At 37.0% G+C, this 23008-nt stretch overlaps 1 protein-coding gene across 3 annotated transcripts in view; it reads right to left on the bottom strand.

Annotated features, from left to right (window-relative positions):
* LOC107599899 (C-Jun-amino-terminal kinase-interacting protein 2-like) overlaps positions 1-17959 on the bottom strand; it is a 36759-nt gene extending 18800 nt beyond the window's left edge. Inside the window, exons 1-3 of one of the 3 annotated variants that reach the window (XM_016291622.1) lie at positions 17702-17959; positions 17392-17613; positions 1196-1301 (exon numbers count right to left, since the gene is read on the bottom strand). In XM_016291622.1, the coding sequence (XP_016147108.1) occupies positions 1196-1301; positions 17392-17456 (171 nt within the window). In that variant the 5' untranslated portion in view covers positions 17457-17613; positions 17702-17959. Of the gene's footprint in view, positions 1-10; positions 117-246; positions 321-1195; positions 1302-1431; positions 1506-17391; positions 17614-17701 lie in introns of those variants that run through there. The other 2 variants (XM_016291639.1, XM_016291630.1) reach the window with 2 other exon arrangements.
* Between the last annotated feature and the right edge of the window lie 5049 nt (positions 17960-23008).

Here is a 23008-nt window from a genome sequence, read left to right as displayed (position 1 = left end):
TGGTTGATACCTTTTCGTAAGGGTCAGAGTCGTAGTTGAGGCCTATGCCACAATCATCTGTGATTTCAGACAAATCTTCATCATCAAACTCTTCCAGACTGATGTCATGAGCCGGCCTGCAAACAGAAACAAAATAATAAACACACCAGGTCTCCAATTACTTGAAATACTCATAAATAAAATCAGGATTTTCTTTAAATGTACTGAAATCAGCAGGTTTGTGTGAGGGTTAGGAAATATTATCACCTCTGTGTGAAAACCATAGCATCTAGGAGATGTGCTGGCTAATATAAGTGTGTGTGTCTGATCTGAAATATGAGCTGCCAAGACATATCAGCTGATTACACACACAGGTAGCTAACCTAAGCAATCCACAAGGTCACTCAGATTAGCACTCTCTTTCATATGCACACACACACTCACACACAAACACATACACAGAAGCACAACACCAGCTAAGACATGGCCACCACACCTTTAAACAACATAATTTCTCTCTTCCACCATCCCCATTCATTATTGATAAGTGGGTTAGCATGCTGCTAATTAAGGCCAGCCTCTGTTTTGCCTTATTTGGCTCTGCTTTGGCTCAGCAAAATGCATTAACCCGGATTCTGGTGTATGCTAGCTGCTAACGCAAGGACGATTTCATCTCAGCTGAGCTCCACTCAGCTGACAGCAGTGCTGCAATGCAGCTTTTCACAGTCAGAGCGCCACAATCACACAGATCTGTAATATATAGAGGATCCAAGACAGAACAAGAGAAAGGGGGAGGAGAAGAGAGACTTGTTTAAGATAGAGAGATAGTCAGATAGAGAGATAGTCAGATAGATAGTCAGATAGTAAGATAGATAGTCAGATAGAGAGATAGTCAGATAGAGAGTCAGATAGATAGATAGAGAGATAGTCAGATAGAGAGATAGATAGGTAGAGAGATAGTCAGATAGAGAGAGAGATAGTCAGATAGAGAGAGAGATAGTCAGATAGAGAGATAGATAGATAGTCAGATGGAGAGATAGAGAGAGAGAGATAGATAGATAGATAGATAGATAGATAGATAGATAGATAGATAGATAGATAGATAGATAGATAGATAGATAGATAGATAGATAGATAGGATAAAAAACATAAAACAAAACAAAATTAAATAGACAAAAAACAAAAAATAAAATCATGCATCGTAAATGGTTGATACCTTTTCGTAAGGGTCAGAGTCGTAGTTGAGGCCTATGCCACAATCATCTGTGATTTCAGACAAATCTTCATCATCAAACTCTTCCAGACTGATGTCATGAGCCGGCCTGCAAACAGAAACAAAATAATAAACACACCAGGTCTCCAATTACTTGAAATACTCATAAATAAAATCAGGATTTTCTTTAAATGTACTGAAATCAGCAGGTTTGTGTGAGGGTTAGGAAATATTATCACCTCTGTGTGAAAACCATAGCATCTAGGAGATGTGCTGGCTAATATAAGTGTGTGTGTCTGATCTGAAATATGAGCTGCCAAGACATATCAGCTGATTACACACACAGGTAGCTAACCTAAGCAATCCACAAGGTCACTCAGATTAGCACTCTCTTTCATATGCACACACACACTCACACACAAACACATACACAGAAGCACAACACCAGCTAAGACATGGCCACCACACCTTTAAACAACATAATTTCTCTCTTCCACCATCCCCATTCATTATTGATAAGTGGGTTAGCATGCTGCTAATTAAGGCCAGCCTCTGTTTTGCCTTATTTGGCTCTGCTTTGGCTCAGCAAAATGCATTAACCCGGATTCTGGTGTATGCTAGCTGCTAACGCAAGGACGATTTCATCTCAGCTGAGCTCCACTCAGCTGACAGCAGTGCTGCAATGCAGCTTTTCACAGTCAGAGCGCCACAATCACACAGATCTGTAATATATAGAGGATCCAAGACAGAACAAGAGAAAGGGGGAGGAGAAGAGAGACTTGTTTACTGGGTGCCCTTGTCTGAAAATATTGATATTTTTAATATATCTCTGGAATCAGAAGCTGAAGGCCCTGTTGTAATGCTTTTATTAGTAAGTGATACAGCTATTAATCTAATAATATTGCTACAGAAAGAACTTAAATGGTTAACAGAGGATGAAAATTATGACATAGGATGATACGCATTATATAAAGGTTAGTTCCGGCTCTAAAATCTGATTGGATGTGCCACTTTCACAGCGGTTGCAAAAAATTCAATATATCTGACTGTCAGTGTAATTCTAAAAATTATGCAGGATAAATAAATACATTCTGATCCCCTGTGTATAAGGCTGTTTCAATTTGCAAACCAATATCATATGCACGTCATAAAAACAGCTTCATGTGGGCAAACATGATTTATAATGTGACGAAATACTTCCTGAATGCAGCTTTTGCTCATTTGTGTTGTTTTGGTCTTTTAATGTATTTTGTGATCATCTATGCTGGCAATCAAATCTCTTGTAATATTTTACTCACAAGACACATTTTAGTGAATCACATTCATCAATAATGAGTCATTTTGTTCAAGGTTTATTTCCATGTTCATGCTATTCCCGGTTATTGTATCACAGGTCAAAACTGCTGAACTCATGACTAACTATTCTGACAAATGTTACCAGCCCTCTTCTAAGAACCACAAATCATTTCATCAATAAAGTATACCTACAAAACAAATGCTAAACCATGAATTAATCTGCATTTAACATGAAGCCTTAAGCACTACAAACTAGGCATGGGACGATAACCGGTTTCAAGGTAACCATTTTTCGGGTAACGTAATAAACATGGTAATCATGTTCCGTACACAACGATGTTCCGTACAGATGACGTTTTAGTGCCAATCGCTAAATAAATACTTCCAGGTCGTACATAAACTATTCTGTGTCATCTTTTCTCCCTCTTTCACCCCCGATCAAGACATAGACCCACCCGCTGTTTGTTTCAGTGTTGAAATAAATAATATTTGGCTTGGATAACATGGCTAATTAACTAGCTAACGTCAACTAGTTTCCTCCCTCACGTTACTTCACAGAGCGGGGAATAGCATACTAAAGTACTACGTTTCTGCAATTTAGTACAATAATTACATTTAGCGGGTTACACGTCTATACTTTTAAGCATCCTGCCATTGTTTACATCTGTTCAAAATTACGACATTTAAAAAACAAACAAACTGCTGGCTCTCAGGTGTCTTTGCCACTGTTTGAGAGTTGTATGGAGAAAGACCGTGTGTGTGTGTAACACACTCTCGCTTTCTCTTTCCTTATGTGTATGTGCACACATCCTCGTACCTCAACGCTCCAAACTTAATCCAGGAAAGGTGAACATTCCTGCATCATAACTTGGACTGAAAGAGGAATGTGTAGAAAGTGAGCATGTCTCCAAAAACCTTGTTGAGCTGCAGGTTTAATGACTGCATTTAAAAATTTTTTAACAGAAATTATGATTTGATTATGTTTTTGATTATTGAGCTGCAGGTTTAGGCTCACTTAAGTGACTGCACTTAATTTAATTAAGAAGAATTCAATTATTATTTTAATTATTTAGCCTGACATGTTTACTGTTCCAAAATGTTCTAAATGTTTCTTAAAAATAAAATATAGTGTGTTCAGTGGAAAAAAGTTTCAGTTGTTTTTTACCCAGACATTTAAAAATAACATATTTTAGAGCTGTAATCGCAATACCGTGATACCGTGAAACCGTGATATTTTTATCTAAGGTTATCATACCGTCAGAATCTCATACCGGCCCATGCCTACTACAAACTCTCTTTAATGCCTCCATTTCAGAAGTCTTACTGTAACATCAGTAATGGCATTCGCTCAGCCCTTCTTTTAAAAAACAACAAGAAATAATACTAAAATAGTATTAACATACTTGAGGAGTGATCCGAATTTCTGTCTAAACCTGCAAGGCTCATTCAGTTTGGCAATCAAGTGGCTTTTGGAGAAGTGGACACTACCAAGTATCAGTGTCAGATGTACTGGGTTCCAGGCAGCTCTTAAGTGGTTAAGTGACTGTTCAAAAGGTAGTTGTACTTGTTCTTTCACATTTCTGTGGGCTTTTTCACTATGATACAAATAAATGCTCCCATTTGACTTTGTCTGATTTCATTCTAATCAACTATGCAAATGTAGGTTCTATTTCTCTACTTTTGGCAGTTTAGGCTAAAAGATATTAACAAGTCTAAAAGTTAAATCTAGAAGTTAAATATTAAAATTGCACCTGCACTGTAAAATGTTTTGTCATTTAACTTAAAAATATACTTCATGTGATACAGAAAGAGAGAGGTTTAAAATTGAAAATTGTTCAAAGTCATACAGCTGTGGAAATGCTTCAGTACCCTGTCTGTCAAACCCTGATGCACAGCATCTCATCACGTGTGCTGACCTGTGGGTCAGATTCCAGATGAATGAACAGGAGACGGGCTGGTATAATCAGGGATGCCAGGCTATTGCTGACACTGGCACCTCACTCCTCATTTTCCCCCCAACATAAAATGGCAACCCTTATTCTACTGTAGCACAACAGAACCAGACTGGAAAGGTGAACAACGACTAACTATTTCTCACCTCTAAGCAAGAAATGAGTGGATTTTTTTCATGCTTCTAACTAGGCATGGGCCGATTACCGGTTTCAAGTTATACCGCGGTTTGAAAATGCCACGGTTTTAAAACCGCTAATATTTTCCGTTATACCGTTCCTGCGGTATGCGCTGTTTTTCATGTCTCCTCAAAGACTGAAAGTGTAGGAATCCCTCAGGTTGAGTGCAGTGTAGAGAGTAACACGACCCTCCTCCTCCAGTTGGTGCGAGTGAGCGGTCAGTCACGTGTGTGTAGGATTGCCGAACTTAAGGAGCTTCCCCTGGAACTTACACGATCGGCAACCGGACGTTTTTTGTCTCATTGCAAGCATTTTTGTGAAAATATGAAGTCTATAAACGCCTGTTAACAGAGGCCAGAGACGCTGAAGACGGACGCAAAGAGAAAAATACTGTAGCAGGCAGATCATTCACTGTTCATGATGCACGAACTATTGGAAGAAAATCCTCAATATTGATTTGGGGGTTTATATGAATGTGTTTCTCAGGGGAACTGACTGTCTTCAGAAAAGTTTATGTGGTATTTTCTTTTATTTTCGTCTCTGTATAGTTCATATTAAAGGTGCAGTGTGTAAATTTTAGCGTCATCTTGCAGTGAGGTTGCGAATTGCAACCAACGGCTCAGTCCCCCGCTCACCCCTCCCTTTAAGGCCAATTCACACCACACCGACAAACGCCAACAGACTAGTCTGTCGGAGTTTATTGGATCAGTGTGTTACCCCTGTTGGCGTTGGTCGGAGTTGGTTTTAACCTGACTGAACATGTTTAATCTGCGTTTGTTGGGTCGTGGAATGTCTGAGCAGTGTGGTATGATTTTCCAACAAACTCTGACGTAATCTGACCTGGCCACGAACCGTTGCCATGATAATGAGGCAAAACTGCAAGTAGGTGCTGGGCGCGCTTAGGAAAATAACTTTAAAAATGGCAGGTTTCTGGACAAACCCGAAAGAGGAACAGTTTTTGGATCTTTGGGGAGAGAGGCCAGAGCTTTATGTGGTGGGTGTGGCCGAGTATACCAACCCCAACGCGAGGGGGAATGCGATCAGATCGATCGCTACAGCGCTTGGGAAATTTCACTAAGGAAATTTATTTGACAATATATTATTATTATAATAAAACTGCCTTACAATATTACCAAAGACATTAATAACAGTATCATTTTGATTGTTGTTACAAGATAATCCATTTCCCCCCCTAGTTTACTCTCCCTGACTTGAAGTCTGTTGGTGTCTGTTGGGGCAGTGTGAACATGAGAGTTATTTTTCATAAAATTCTAAATCCAGCGGCCATGTGTCTGTTGGCGTTTGTTGGTGCGGTGTGAATTGGCCTTTAGAGAAGCTACGGTGGCCGATACAGGACTAAGATGTCATCGGTAAAGACAACAGAGAGCAATGAGTTTTCTTTACAAAGGTAAATTAAGGAATTATATTTACTTAATTATTTAATAAATCGATGTTATTGCGAATATTAATGCACTTGTTCATCATTGTGCCAGTGTTTTATTCGCAAGAACAACAAAGTGACGAAACGCGCTGTGTAGAGCAGTTGGTCCGTTTACGGCTACTGTAGAAACATGGTGTATGAAGATATAAATTGCTAAATCTAAGGTATTAAAAACATAACGGTTCATTAAGTAAGGTCTTTATACACCTCTGAAAACATAGTTATGTATATTTTATTGCATTTCTGTCAATAGATCGATGTAAATATTACACATTGCACCTTTAAAGCAGTGTTTCAGCGCAGTGCTGCTTAGTTTTCAGCGGTAACCAAGGAAACGCTGTATCTGGTGTTCCAGGAGCGCCTCCTGCTGTCAGAGAGTGAATCTGCGTCTCATTCAGAGCTTCTGCTGTTTGCTTCGTTCAGGCAAGTAGTATAATTTCACAAAGCTAGTCAGAACATTGTTTTTGCTTCAAATTGGGTTATTATTAAATCAAATTATGTATATGAAATTATATAACTAAATGATATGAAATTATATAAATGATATGTATATGAATTATATAACTAAAATTCAATTAAAACTGTAATTACAGATTTAGGTCAAATAAAGATGTCAGTCTTTATTTTTCTTCTTTTTAGGAAACAAATCAAAGAAAAAATAAACAAATTCAACTGATCCTAATATTCTGTATGTTGCTCAAAAACAAAATATATTGTGTTCAGCGGAAAAAACGTTTTTATTTTTATTTTTTTTTTACCCAGTCATTTAAAAATAACATATTTTAGAGCTGTAACGACAATACCGTGATACCGTGAAACCGTGATATTTTTGCTTCTCATCTCATACCGGCCCATGCCTACATCTAACAGCTGTTTGCTCTTCTGTGACTTGATAAAGCAAAATTATTGACATTTTTCTTTTACCCAGACGCTCCAAAAAGCCTCAAACTTTCTGAAGAGGAAAATATGTTAAATGTATAGTTCACCTAAACATTAAAGGGATAGTTCACCCAAAAATTAAAAATCTACCATCATTTACTCATCCTCAAGTTGTTCCAAACTGGTATGAGTATCTTTCTTCTGTTGAACACAAAATAACATATTTTGAATTTTAAGAATGTTTGTAACCAGTTGCTGTTAACAATTGACTTCCATAGTATGGAAAAAGTACTATGGAAGTCAATGGCTACCAGCAACTTTTTGGGTAACGACATTAAGGGTGCTTTCACACTAGCACTTTTGGTGCGCACCCGGGTTCGATTGACGTCAGAGTTCGGTTCGTTTCGATGATGTGATCACTGTCTTCCGAACTAGGGTGCGCACCCGCGAACCGTACCCGAGTCCGCTTAAAAAGGGTGGTCTGGGGTACGGTTCAAGTGAACTCTGGTACGGTTCGCTGCTGATGTGAACGCAGCCGTACCAAATCGCGGAAGTGAACCGCTATTAATGACATATTATTTGATAAAAATGTGTATTTGTGTGTGTGTTTCGCTCACTTTCCTGAAGAGCGTGACTGACGTGCTGCAAACAGAGAGCTGTATATCTCATTTCTGTTCACCTTTAGCACTCTTTAGAGCTTGCAGTACATTCATAAGACAGACGTAAGTGCCGTTATGTACCGAACGGTTCAAAAACATAAATATATAAAAGTGCAGAGAGCAATGTAATGCATTTGCCGCCTTCTCCAGTGCCGTCTTTACTAAGCAATGGGGTAAACAGCTGTTGGCTTGATGACGCAAACGAACTGCGGTTCGGACCCAAATAAAATAATATTAACGCAGTCCAGCGGGGGCAGGGGGGAGCAATCAAACTCGGGTTCGACAGACGTAAGTGCCGTTATGTACCGAACGGTTCAAAAACATAAATATATAAAAGTGCAGAGAGCAATGTAATGCATTTGCCGCCTTCTCCAGTGCCGTCTTTACTAAGCAATGGGGTAAACAGCTGCTGGCTTGATGACGCAAACGAACTGCGGTTCGGACCCAAATAAAATAATATTAACGCAGTCCAGCGGGGGCAGGGGGGAGCAATCAAACTCGGGTTCGGACCAGGCAAGCGAACCAAGTGTGAAAGCACCCTACATTCTTAAAATAAAAGGTGCTTCAAAAGGTTCTTCAAGCGATGCCATAGAAGAACCATTTTTGGTTCCACAAAGAACCATTCAGTCAAAGGTTCTTTAAAGAACCATCTCTTTCTTACCTTTTTGTAATCTGAAGAACCTTCTTTCGCCAGAAAGAACCTTTTGTGAAACAGAAAGGTTCTTCAGATGTTAAAGGTACTTTATGGAACCATTTAGACAAAAAGGTTCTTCTATGGCATCGTGAAGCACCTTTATTTTTAAGAGTGTAATATCTTTTTTTTTCCCTGTTAGCTGGGAAGTGGTCCTTTTTTATTATTATTATTATGCAAACAGATATACTATTTACAGGTAACAAATCAAATACAATATAACCAAGGTCAACAAAACATACATATGAAACAAAATAAATAATCCTACATACACAAGAAAAACATCCAGGATCCAGACAGTGGATTTTGTGCTTTGAAGATGCATTTTAATGAGCTTCTGTTTAATCACTGAAATATCAGAGGATTTAGAGGAATGTCACGCCACAGCAACACAGTGTGTGTGTGTGTGTGTGTGTGTTTTAGGGTACAATGCCACTTCAAACTAAGGCTAGCTAAACCAAATCATTTAAACACACACACACACACACACACACATAAAAAAAACAAACGTTTAATCACTGAAATATCAGAGGATTTAGAGGAATGTCACGCCACAGCAACACAGTGTGTGTGTGTGTGTGTGTGTGTGTTTTAGGGTACAATGCCACTTCAAACTAAGGCTAGCTAAACCAAATCATTTAAACACACACACACACACACACACACATAAAAAAAACAAATCTTCAAAAAACAGATCTACAGCCAGTCTCTATCTCCATTCACAGTCCATGCTCTGATCTAAACTGTGGCTTGACTGCAGACGGTACAGGAGCTCCTGGGAGAAGCAGTGCTCTAGACTCAGAACCACTCTGTGATATTAGTTACAGACTCACAGTGATTCATGAATTATGAATGAGTTCACAAAAAACAGATCTAGCAGCAGTGCTAATGATGGGATGCATCTACAAACACATTTAGCTTTCAATATATGAACCTACAGTAAGTGGCGAGATATTCAAAGTCAGTTTTACTTCATTAAAAGTGTTTTGCACAAAAAACAAAACAAAAAAAACCTTAATTAAAGGGACCAGAATATCTTAGAGACTTGAGGTAGTATTTGACTCAGCAAGCAACCACCTAAACCACCCAAGCAACCACCCAAAGTGCTCTAGCAGTGCCCCAACAACCACCCAGAACACCCTAGTAATTACATTACAATGCACAAAACACCCTATAAAATCACATGGCAATGCCCTAGTAAACACCAGAACACCCTAGTAACTGCATTACTATGCACAAAACACCCTATAAAACCACAGAGCAATGCCCTAGCGACCACTCAGAACAACCACCCTAGCAAAAACATAGCAATGCCCTACCAACCACTCAAAACACCTAGTAACTGCATTACTATGCACAAAAACAATGACAAACGACACTAAAAACTGCTCCTAGCATCCTAGAAACCACATAGCAACGCCCTAGCAACCATCCAGGAGACCCTAGCAACTACATTGCAACATGCAAAAAAAACATTCAAAACAGTTTAGTAACTGCATAGCAACACCTTGGTGACATTTCAGCACTGTAGTAAGTTTTGCATGCGCAAACACTATGTGTTCTGACGATAAGGAATGGATTATTTATTGTTAAATAAATTAAAAAGGTGTGAGCGAATAGGCGAGATCATTAACTGTAAGTCACAGCGACAAAAAGGTTTAGTACTGTATGTCCCATCTCCAGGGCCGCAGATGGGATGTTATTCACATAATTAATCAAAGACGAAACACCTGTTTTCTCAATGAACTCCTAACCTCTCCATAAACAGCCTTGTCAATCTTGTAAATTAAGATATTATTTATTAGGATTCTTTATTGATGACCACGATGATTTTGATGGCTCTTCATGTTTGACTGTTTCCCAAAGTCCAATTTTTTGCTCTCTCATCTTCCCAGCAACCACCAGTTGGCCGCTCCAAACCCGTTAATCCTAATTACAAAAGGTGGGGCATGTTTCAGGCCCTGGGGGATGCACATACGCTGTCAATCATTGGCTGTTGCCATAGTGGCTGTGATGTGCAAGAGGTGATGTCACACCATTAACAGAACACCATTGAGACACACGGCAGGTTAAGTAGGGTGAGGTCACCTCTGCAGCTGTCACCATGACAACCATATCCCACCAGAGATGGGCTTAATGTGCTGAATCATGCATCTATTCTCCAAGCTGGTTTGTTTTCAAACAATGATAACTTCTGGACTGTTGCATGCACTGAAAATTCAATACATTCCAAATGCAATAACAAGTCAGATTAGTGTGAATAAAATAACAATATAACTATCAGAAACTACCTAAACATTGATTTTTAATGTATTTGATTTCTGCTAATAATAACCAACCATAACATACTATAGACTACAGACAACTTTCCTTCAAGACATGCATTCTTGTTCTTACTAGGGAATTTTTTCACTATTTGATTAATTTTTGACTATTTGAATAATTTTTTCACTATTTGATTTTTTTTCTCTTTTTTCCCCATAACGATAATTAAACGTTGTTGTTGTTACTAACTGTGTTTTTAGCTGACCTCATACATCATCCGCCCAGAACTGCTTCCGTTTACAACAGTGAGCGCAAGCTAGATTAAATTGATTATGTTACGTTTTAAATATGGATATTTTTCTTACAAAAACACATCGATTCGCTACAGGAGGACTTTGTTCACCCCCCGGAGCCGTGTGAGACACTTTTTTTTATGGATGGGCGCTTTTTATTTAACTTCTTTTGGACTGATGCACTGCAACACCCACTGAGTGGCATTAAACAGCTTGAAAGATCAAAGACAATTTTTTATATAACTCTGACTGGATTCGTCTGAAAGAAGAAAGAAAGTCCTATACTTGAGGGTGAGTAGTTTATGGGCTAATTTTAATTTTGGGGTGAACTAACCCTTTAAAAACGAACATCTTTATGAACGGATCACTGAATCATTGACTCAAATGATTCATTCAAAAACAGATTAGTTTAGGCAAAAACAGACAATAAAACAGACAATATTTGTGTCTAAAACATAACTCACTCAATATTAACTTATTTGTTGAACTACTGTGTAAAATCAATATATTCGCGATCGCGCTCATACGCTGATATTCGTGAAAACGGCATTCTTGTGATATCACATCATGTGATATTACCCAACTATATCATAGGTCTTCATCCCTGCTCCTGGGGACCCACTTTCCTCCAGCTCCAACCCTAATCAAACACACATGAACCAGCTAAACAAGGTCTTCTGGATCACTTGAAAAGTTACAGGCCAGGTGTGCAGAAGCAGGTTGGAAATAAACTTTGCAGGACAGTAGGTCCCCAGGAGCAGAGTTGAAGACCTATGAACTATATAATATCTTATAAATATATATATTTTTTAAACATACAGGGTTAATTTTTGCTTTCATAACTTGAATTATATAGGCTAGGCATTCTAACCGCATTTTAGCTTCATCATTCAGTGAATGCTTTTGAACTCTCAAGATGTTTTTTTTTTTGAGTGACATACTGTCAGCTTGCATATAATTAGAACAGCAATTATGATGTTATCACTGTAAATACTGAACATTCATAATTCTGCTTCTAAAAGACAAAGAAGATGAACTGAGAATTAAGGGACACTAATGAAGCAAAACCTCAGGAAACTCAGTATAGACTTATACACAGTACTTGACCGTACGTGTCTGCATTAATTATGAGAAAAGGAGTAGAAAAGGAAAAGACAGAACGGTAAATGAGAGAGAGAGAGAGAGAGAGAGAGAGAGAGAGAGAGAAATGTGCAAGAAAAAAGGTTAGACGAGTCATGAGAGATTTATATTTATATTTAGAACATTTATGTCTAGAATAACTGATTCTGATTGGTTGACAGCCACATTTGGTCAAATATTCTAAGATACATATATCCTCCTGAGAACCAGAAATAAAAAGCTTTGTGAATTTAGTATTTTTTTCATGTCATTACATTGTTTAGAGCATAAGAAAAAAATGGTAAAATAACATTTTATTCATATGTTATGCTATGTCCTCTGCAGAGGACATCAGGACTCTGTTTTTCTAAAAATAAAATGACAAGAATAGACATGAAAAGGCAAAAACAATGGGATTTTTTTTTTAATCACCAATCAATTTTTAGGTTTCAGGATTTTTTTTATACCTAACTTTGTTTAAGGATGGTTTTCAACTATGCTCTAAAATATATAACAAAATTATTTGATATACCATTTTGCTTTATGCAATATGTGTGTAAAAATTCCATAAACTGGTTTTCCCATTAAGCACAATGTTATCTATACACTGTATCTAATTTGCATATTAAAGTGCTGTTGGGACAGCATGTTGAAAAAAGAAGTGTAATAATGGGAGTAGTAATTGGCCAGATTTTCATAGTAATAAACAATATTTCATAAGAATATTGATATATAATTTGTTTTCCTATTCAATTCTTTTGTCTCCCAAAATGTATAATAAACATGCTTTTAGTCTTGGTGTCCTCTACAGTGGACATGTATGAAATTATGTCCTGTTTCATAACAGGAAGTCATATTTTGATTTCAAACCCCATAACATTTTCCTGAGATGGTGATTTATGACAAACAATTTGAAAATTAATCATATTTAAATTATAATTACAAAATATTATCATATTTCCATAAGGACGTACAATTGTATCACTAAATTAATGTCAGCCATTTTAAAAACCAAGGAGAGGGAGTGGCCATGGTGAAACATCCAATCATTTGGTATCTCTGGAAAGCCCTGAATGTGCTCTGTACTGGACATCCAGACTTAAAACGGTGACATGTGAGGTCTCAGAGAAATACACCAAAATATGTCAACTACAGAGGCAAAAAGTCCATAGCTGGGTCTCAGGAGGATATTGTGCATATACAGAGTTTTTCCAATCAAATATGAATTCAATTTGTTTACTTAACTTCAGTGTATCTGGCCAGAACAACACAGCAGGCTGTCAATTTAAATTTAAGTCATACTACACCATTCAAAGATATGTTACATAACAGCTCATGCTTCAAAAACCATTTCTAAGAGCATCATATGTGACATCAGACCAGAAATCCCTGCCAACACACTTCTCTTCTCCTTCTATAATGACATTACGCCTCGTGACTCACAGCAAAACAGCTGCAATTTGGTTAAGGTGAACCTTTCACCACAATCAATGTTCTGATTAGACACGCAAATCAGATTACAGGTAAGTCACCAAACATTCTCATATGCTATATATGATAATGTCATGTGACCATACTGTACCTCTAATCAGCATTTTAATTCTATTTCAAATAAATGCGGATCTTTTGAACTTTGTATTTATCAAAGAATGTGATCCCCGACTTGCTTTTTTTAAGGATCATGTGACTGGAGTAATGATGCAGAATATTCAGCTTTGCCATCACAGCAATAAATTACATTTTAAATTATATTAAAACAGAAAACTTATGAACCCCAAACTTCTGAACAGTAGTGTATGTGTCATTTACACAATACTAAGTATTTCACTAATAACAGTGAAATCATAGTAAATGCTTTTTTGTTTTTACCTATACTACATCAGACTTCTCTTGCAACCAGCATTTATATTCTAACTGAAACCAAGCAGATGTTTTCTGCCAAACATAAAACATTCTTTTTTAGAAGGTGCTGCAGCATGCACACACACACAAACATTTTCATAGAATTTCTGTATTCCAAAGGGAGCAGCTGTAGACTTACATAAACAGCTTAAGGAGAGGCTGCTTTCATGGGTGTATTCTTCACTGCATTAGTATGTTCGTGTGTTATGTGTGTCTCATTCAGTCCCTATACAGTGTCTATTTGAGAAACCTTTAGGTTATGTAGAGAGCAACAGCCCTGAGACAACAATGTATTACCTAAGACTACACTCTTAAAAATAAAGGTGCTTCAAAAGGTTCTTCAAGCGATGCCATAGAAGAACCATTTTTGGTTCCACAAAGAACCATTCAGTCAAAGGTTCTTTAAAGAACCATCTCTTTCTTACCTTTTTATAATCTGAAGAACCTTCTTTCGCCAGAAAGAACCTTTTGTGAAACAGAAAGGTTCTTCAGATGTTAAAGATTCTTTTATGGAACCATTTAGACAAAAAGGTTCTTCTATGGCATCGTGAAGCACCTTTATTTTTAAGAGTCTACTGCTGAGCCATGCATATCACACACACACACACACACACACACAAACAGACACACTATGCTCGCTGGTCAGTGAAAATTAATTCCACAATTCAACCCACACACCATGAGAAATGGGAAAATCCCTTCTTCTGTGTACTAATGCTTCACATTTTTTATATCGTTGTTGCAGTTACAACAAAGATTATTGGAGTACGTTTCACAAGAAAATACTATTTCTGTCTTACAACTTTTTTAAAAATCACGTTTAATTCAGTGTTGCTTGCCATTTCATTTTGTAATTATTTGTGAAATTTACTAGCAATTTCTTAGTGAAAATTGATTCAAACCAATTTTTCATAGTACAAAGTATTTGTGATGTCAATCATTCACTTTAAACCTGGTACTGATAAACAGACAGGCAGAGATGTAATGCAATGTACAAATGTGTACAATGTACAAAGCCTTTTTATCATTCCAGTAACGCTACTTCAATCTGAAGAGAGAGAGAGACAGAGTTTATCTCTTAAAACATCATCCTGAGGCATTAGAGAATGCAGACTGCAGCCCATTATTTCTACTCTTAGAGATGACAAGTTTATGTGAGGACAAGGAGAGGATACAAACCAACAATTCCATTGTAAAGTAAACAATGAGAGAAAAAGGATTACAAAAATGTAGATTAAGAGAAGAACAGCTGGAAAGAAAAAGCAAGAGAGGTACATCAATTTGAGCTGACAACAAAAAAATCACATTTGCTTTTTAAACCGGTCAAAGACCTGTTTGAGATCACCTGCCCTATTCCAGCATGTGACTTTAGGTCAACGCTTGACCTGAGATCGTCTGACTGTCAGTCATGTGATTTGACCCACCAGAACCTTTTGATTCATTCTGCAGGAAGCTTATGACATTTGGAATGTTTTACCTCTGCTCACAAGTACTGAGGGAAATGTAGTTCAATATAAAGGTGGAAGGATTGCTTTGTCTCTCTGTCTGTCTGTGTTTGCCAAGACTGAATGTTCCTTGTGACTAAACATCACCTTCATTTCAGGAATAAAATGTGATACAACACACACCTTTGCACTAATGCACTAGATGACAGAGCGATAGGAAGTCTAGCGTGCCATGGAGAAAATGAAAATGAACCATCACTCATAGGATGGTTATAGCCAACAATTTCCCTTCATCCTTATAAGTGGTTAAATCTAAACTATCATTTGTTTACGGTCACCGCAATTTCATATTGACTTACATTTAGCAGTTTAATCAAAAGAGGATCACATATTTTGTTTTAAAAAGCCAACAAGTCAACTAAAGTAAATTAAAATTATTTTAATCATTTCAAATAATTATGTTTTAAAGAAATAGTTCACCCAAAAATTACAATTTGCTGAAAATGTATTCACTCTCAGGCCATCCAAGAAAAATTCAAACCATTGCTTCTGGCCATAATCCAGAATAGCACTTCCACCGAGTCCATCCCTTGTTATCCACTCACATCAAAATAATCCATATTTGACACAAAATATATTTCTTTATACCTGTGTTGGACTATTCTCTCTTGAAAACCATGCTTGATCTGTTCATATTTCTCTCTTGATTCATACGAGATGACTTGAAAAACAATATCATGGATAGAGGACTTGTATTTAGCCGGAAGCAACAGTTTGACATTAAAAACATCCTAATTCTGGATTTGTTTCAACACACCGCTTTTCACTTCACAAGACGTTAATTGATGGACTGGAGTCGTGTGGACTATTGTGATGTTTTTATCAGCTGTTTGGATTCTGACGGCACCCATTCACTGCAGAGGGTCCATTGATGAGTAAGTGATGTAATGCTACATGTCTCCAAATCCGTTACGGTGAAAAAACAAACTCATCTACATCTTGGATGGCCTGAGGGTGAGTACATTTTCAGCAAATTTGTAGCAGATGACGGGTGAAAAAAATAACACACCAACAGTTGCTTAAAGCACTTTGCTTATAAAACTGTTTTGTCAAATAACTTAAAAATGAACTTTATGCAGAAACATCTAAATGAACAGCTTTTAATCAAGTCAGATATATTATTTAATATGTCTGAATAAACCTGAATATTGTGTTTCACGGCCCCTTACAGTAGCAACTGCAATTTTTACAATGAAATAGAACTGAGAATACACTGTTTTCAGAATGTGATGTGACTATATTCATCCATTGAAATGACTAATACTCAATCAGGTACATTCACATGCAATCTACTAGCCAAGTTAATGCACTGCACATCAAAACTCAATCTTAATTAACATCTCTTAGTCAATAAAAAGTGTTTTTAAAAACAATCCATTGTATGTTACTTGTAGGAAGTAAAAAAAAATAGTACAAATGATAGAAGAATGAGATAACACTTTACATTACACGTAAATACACATATTAGATGTTCCTGTAATTATTACAATAATGCCAATAACAACGTGCAAACACAAGCGGTTCCGCAACACAATTAAGTACTGTTCATTACTCCGTACTATATAATTACACAATTATAGGAACACTGTAACGTAAGATCAAATATTAAAATGCAGTTATGAGCATCACAACAGGGCGTGGGCCTTTCCAGTATATGCCAACTATCTCAGAGAGGATGCGTCAGGCAATGAAAAAAAAAATCTATTTTTTGACCAATTTCAATTTCATGTACATAAGTGCATAGATTTACATACACGTTAAATTGGTGCCAGACAAGAAAAAGACGACAAGAAAAAAATTAACAATAACAAGGTCGTTATTGCTGATCCACATCAACATCACAAGGATGCTGAGCATCACTGCTTGCGGATGCTGATGATGCTGATCTCTAGATGTGTTTGAGGACATCACAGACGCATAAACAGCGCTGATGGTCACATATGGCCAGCTTATATGAATAAAAATGCCAGAAGAAAAAGGAAACCCCGCGCATACTCGAGAGAAATACAGCGTGTCTTACCTGCATCCCGGAGGAGAGAGGGAGTGGAAGGTGGAGAGAGAAAACATCTCTGCCCTGTCCGCCATCTTCTTAGTGACTCAAAAACAGAGACTGCAGATGCAGATGTCCGCAGCCCATCCACAGACGCTGGAGAAGCGGATATTAAATATGATCTCGCCGATTTCTCTCCTTTTCGGCCACACTGACTGCTGACGCCCGCTGGGAATCAAAACGGCCCAATCGCTGATCCAAAGAAATGAGAGTCAGATGTACAGAACGCACATTGGTGGCGATGTATTGATATCGATTATCTTCTGTTTCAGTCACACACCTGCTGATGAACCAGTGCGCTGTTTGGCGTGATCTCCGCGCATCTGATGATGCTGATGCTGATGCTGATGAGGGAGGGGGGCAGAGGCGCGTGCATGGATCTCATAGAAATAGAACGAGCGGGTAGAACGCCAATGAACGTTCAACGCTCCTATGAAGGGTGTGGCTTAGAGGTCCAGAGGTTGTCTGTGATTGTCAGGTTGATGGGTCAATTCGAATTAATAATAATAATAATATTTATTTATTTATTTTCTCTTCACTGTTCATTGAATTAAATGTCGATTCATGTTCTCAATGCCATTTTTCAGGTGTAAATTATTGTCCAGGGGATCATTCCACAAAACGAGTGTCTTTTTCTGCTTAAAAAAAAATTAATTAAAGAATTGACATCCTTTCAAAAGGTAATTATGGCAGTTGCTTAATAGATTATATACATAATTTGAATAACCTGCACTGTAAAAAAAATCCGTAAAATTTACGGTAAAAAACCGGCAGCTGTGGTTACCATAAAAAATACAGTAGCAATATTTTAGGTTTTACTGTTTTAACTTAAATGTACAGTTAAATACCGTAATTTCATTAACTGATGTAATGTTATTATACCAACCTATAGAAGTACTGAAATCTGTTTTGTACCTTTGTTATACACTGATAACCACCAAATGCAGACAGTGATGAGAAAGTCACATGATGAACCAAAGCCCATCACAAGCAGCTTTTAAATAATAACATATATAGAAGGTGCACGGTGTCATTCACACAAACACTAAACACCATCACGGTAACACACATGAAACTGAAATAATGCAATAAACATTCATTTAACAACATTAGGTGTAACCCACAACCCTAATATACAAAACTGATAAGAAAAAACTGAGAAGAAACATAATTATTTCAACAAAAAAACATCAAATTTGAAATGTAACGCAGGGAATTCTGGGAATGTCAATTTACAGTTATTCACTGTAAATTATACAGTATTTTTCACTTCCAAATACATTACATGTATGTCCAATACATGTAATGTCCAATACATGTAATGTCCAATACAGTTTTCACCGTATATAGTAGGGGAATTTACCGTTAACCATTTAACAGTTTTTTACTGTAGCATTTTTACAGTCTTTTACCATTAAATTCATGGTAATTTTTTACAGTGTGGGGAATAAACAGCACATTTTACAGTGTTTTATGTGTTATTTTATTAAGATTTTTATTCAATTAAAAACCGTAAAAGCAGGTGTCATTGTTTATACTTTTTTTTTTTTTTGCACAGGCATTTACAAGCATAAAGACAATAAACAAAATATTCTAAGAGGGTTACAATACATGCGATTCTGAAAATATAAGTATTACCACATAGAAGAGTCTTAGTTGAATTCTGAGTTATGCTAAGTAACTCAAATATAGCTACTATATAATAAATATTGAAATATATTTCTTTAAAAATGTACAATTATGAATGTAAAATTTTGCCAGGAATAGTGATTCAATAATTATAAACCTAATACGAATAGAGTCACCCAAAAGCACAAATATTGGCTAATAGATACAGAAGTTTGGGGAAAATTCCTTTTACAAAATTATAAAACCCAGTTCAAAACACTTCCATAATAAGTGATTATTTCTTCAAAGTGATGACAAAAGGAGCAATTCGGTGAAATACTGTCATTAAAGTTTATACATATTTCTCAGGCACAAAAAGACCCCATTTTTTGGAATAAATCTGATATTACGTGGTACCAGTTACTTTTCTCGGCGCAGGTCGAGATGGACGCATCATATAGCCTATAGACTTAGTTTGTGATTATGACATGCAAATTTATTAAAAAATAATAATAATAACGTTTGCTAGGTGCGTATGCATTTGTATGTCAGAAACCAATTATTGAAATGAATAGATTTAAATGATTAAATTTTTTAGTATACAAATATCTCCAAAAAACGTATTGAGATTCAAATGCGTCTCAATGGAGGATTTGTTTTTTGAGCCGCCAAGCGCCATCTAGACTAGAGGATGAACATTTGTGTTTCTTCTAAAATAGTTAGTAGCTAGTTAACTGCTCAACAATCTGGCGAAACATGACCGTTCAGTCAATACAGTCACTCTATCAACTCATGTGCTTTCAGCTTTCTAAAAACCAATTATGTAATAACTCGCCAATATTTAACAGCCAAATTATAAGCTTAAGCACAAAAGGAAATTCATTCTCTTAGTAGTAAATTATTTATGAAATAACTACTCAAAAGTAGGCCTACTAGAAAGTACCATGGCGATACTACATTTTTTGGACATATAGCCTATAGGGCAGGGATCCTCAAATCTGGCCCACGAGATCCACTTTCCTGCAGAGTTTAGCTCTAAGCCTAATCAAACACACCTGAGCATGCTAATCAATGTCTTCAGGATCATTAGAATATCATAGGTAGCTGAGCTTGATCAGGGTTGGAGCTAAACTCTGCAGCGCATTGGACCTCCAGGGTAAAATTTGAGGAACCCTGCTATAGGGTATATGGGCATATGTTCTTTAAAGTACCTGAGAATACCGTAAGATATTGTAAATTAAATATTATTATTATTATTATTTAAAAAGTATGCACAGAATGTTCATATGAAAGTTTGTGCAAATGTAAGACATCTCAGGGGGGGAAATAGGCAGTATAACAGGTTAATAGTCATTCAAGCACAGCATTTTTGCTTATATCAATAAACAGGTGTCTATGTAACAATCATAAAGCATCATTTAGTTGGATCATTAACCCTTGTTCTGCCGCAGAGGAGCTGTTCAGTGATTGGTGCTGAAAGTCTTACTAACAGAAAGAGTAGCAACAGTGGTGGAAGTGAGTAATGCAGGGAACACCCTGCTGCAATTCAAATATGAAGATGTTTTAGGACCTGGTGTTTCCTGCACAGACAAAATATTAGCTGACAATGTGATTTGAAGATAAGTGTGAATGTATGATTCTCTGTGTGTGAGAATGGAGAAAGACTCGGAGAGTGTGAGCGATTTAATTCTCCTTACAGTACTGTAAGAGCAGATCATAAAATTATGCAGTTTAATCTTTGAAGTAATAGTATATATCAGGAGAGCAATACCCCTTACACCAGGCTGGGACATGCTTTTTTTAATAGACATTAAGGCCTGGAGTTCATTGATAAAAAAAAACAGGCAGCTGTTTTTGCCAGAACTTTACGGCAGAAAATAAAGTCATGTTAATGTGTTAATCTGTTTGTTATTATATACAATATACTGAGAATAACGTAGGTGATACAATGGAAGGCCACGTGATGATTTAAAGTTCCTAAAACTTGGCTTTTTTTCTAGCTGTGATAAACAATAACAGAGCGTTACCCACACAAACACTATCACACTAACACACATTACATTCAAATAATCCTATAAATATTTGCTAAACAGTATGTAACAAAACTGAAATAAATAAATATATAATGTTTTAAAAAATAAAATATGATGGGTTGTGATAGGAATTCTGGGAATGCCCCTTTCCACATAAATAAGGGGCACATAAGTGGTGCGCAGGATAGATCGACTAACTGTAATACTGTATAAGATTTCCATTCTGAAAGCATAAATCTAGGCTATGCGTTGCGGTTTCAGCACAAAACTTAAAAAAAACCTGACATTTCTTTCATTGAAGCTCTTCACTCGGCAGCGCTAAAACCAACAGTCCACAGCCCCATTGACTCCCTCAAAGAGAAAACTGAAGTCACTGCATTTGGAAACAAAGATGACGTTCTCAAGCTGAATTCATACCTTGACTCTAGGGGTCAAACAACTTAAAATCAAGTCAGGAATCTTGGTGTAATTCTGGAGTCAGACCTTAGTTAGTCATGTCAAAGCAATGACTAAATCAGCTTACGATCTCAAAAACATAGCAAGAATTAGATGTTTTGTTTCTAGTCAAGACCAGTCAAACTTGTCCATGCCTTTGTCACCAGCAGGGTGGACTATTGTAACGGTCTCCTCACCGGCCTTCCCAAAAAGACCATTAGACATCTGCAGCTCATCAAAAACGCTGCTGCCAGGATTCTGACTAGAACCAGAAAATGAGCATATCACACCAGTCCTCAGATCTTTACACTGATGTTAATCTGTTTGTTATTATATACAATATACTGAGAATAACGTAGGTGATACAATGGAAGGCCACGTGATGATTTAAAGTTCCTAAAACTTGGCTTTTTTTCTAGCTGTGATAAACAATAACAGAGCGTTACCCACACAAACACTATCACACTAACACACATTACATTCAAATAATCCTATAAATATTTGCTAAACAGTATGTAACAAAACTGAAATAAATAAATATATAATGTTTTAAAAAATAAAATATGATGGGTTGTGATAGGAATTCTGGGAATGCCCCTTTCCACATAAATAAGGGGCACATAAGTGGTGCGCAGGATAGATCGACTAACTGTAATACTGTATAAGATTTCCATTCTGAAAGCATAAATCTAGGCTATGCGTTGCGGTTTCAGCACAAAACTTAAAAAAAACCTGACATTTCTTTCATTGAAGCTCTTCACTCGGCAGCGCTAAAACCAACAGTCCACAGCCCCATTGACTCCCTCAAAGAGAAAACTGAAGTCACTGCATTTGGAAACAAAGATGACGTTCTCAAGCTGAATTCATACCTTGACTCTAGGGGTCAAACAACTTAAAATCAAGTCAGGAATCTTGGTGTAATTCTGGAGTCAGACCTTAGTTAGTCATGTCAAAGCAATGACTAAATCAGCTTACGATCTCAAAAACATAGCAAGAATTAGATGTTTTGTTTCTAGTCAAGACCAGTCAAACTTGTCCATGCCTTTGTCACCAGCAGGGTGGACTATTGTAACGGTCTCCTCACCGGCCTTCCCAAAAAGACCATTAGACATCTGCAGCTCATCAAAAACGCTGCTGCCAGGATTCTGACTAGAACCAGAAAATGAGCATATCACACCAGTCCTCAGATCTTTACACTGACTTCCAGTTACATTTAGGATTGATTTTAAAGTATTATTACTTGTTTATAAATCACTAGGCCCTCAATACACTGCAGATATGCTCAATAACAGACCACTGTCAATTGGGGTTCAGACACACTCTCTCGGTTTAAATCTAGATTAAAGACACATCTCTTTGGCCAAGCATTCACATAATGCATCTCATAATCTAGTACTGCAGTTATATCTGATCAAATGCGCATTATTATTCTTTAGCTTGGGTTAAACAAATACATTTTGCTTGGTTGGAACAGCAGCTACGCTAATTGACACCCCGTGGTAACTAGGATT

The sequence above is a fragment of the Sinocyclocheilus grahami genome, unplaced genomic scaffold (genome assembly GCF_001515645.1).
Source record: "Sinocyclocheilus grahami isolate Dianchi unplaced genomic scaffold, SAMN03320097.WGS_v1.1 scaffold14.1, whole genome shotgun sequence".
In the NCBI taxonomy this organism is placed as follows: Eukaryota; Metazoa; Chordata; class Actinopteri; order Cypriniformes; family Cyprinidae; genus Sinocyclocheilus; species Sinocyclocheilus grahami.
Note: the sequence above shows the minus strand (reverse complement) of the source record. Positions and strands in the feature narration are given on the sequence as shown.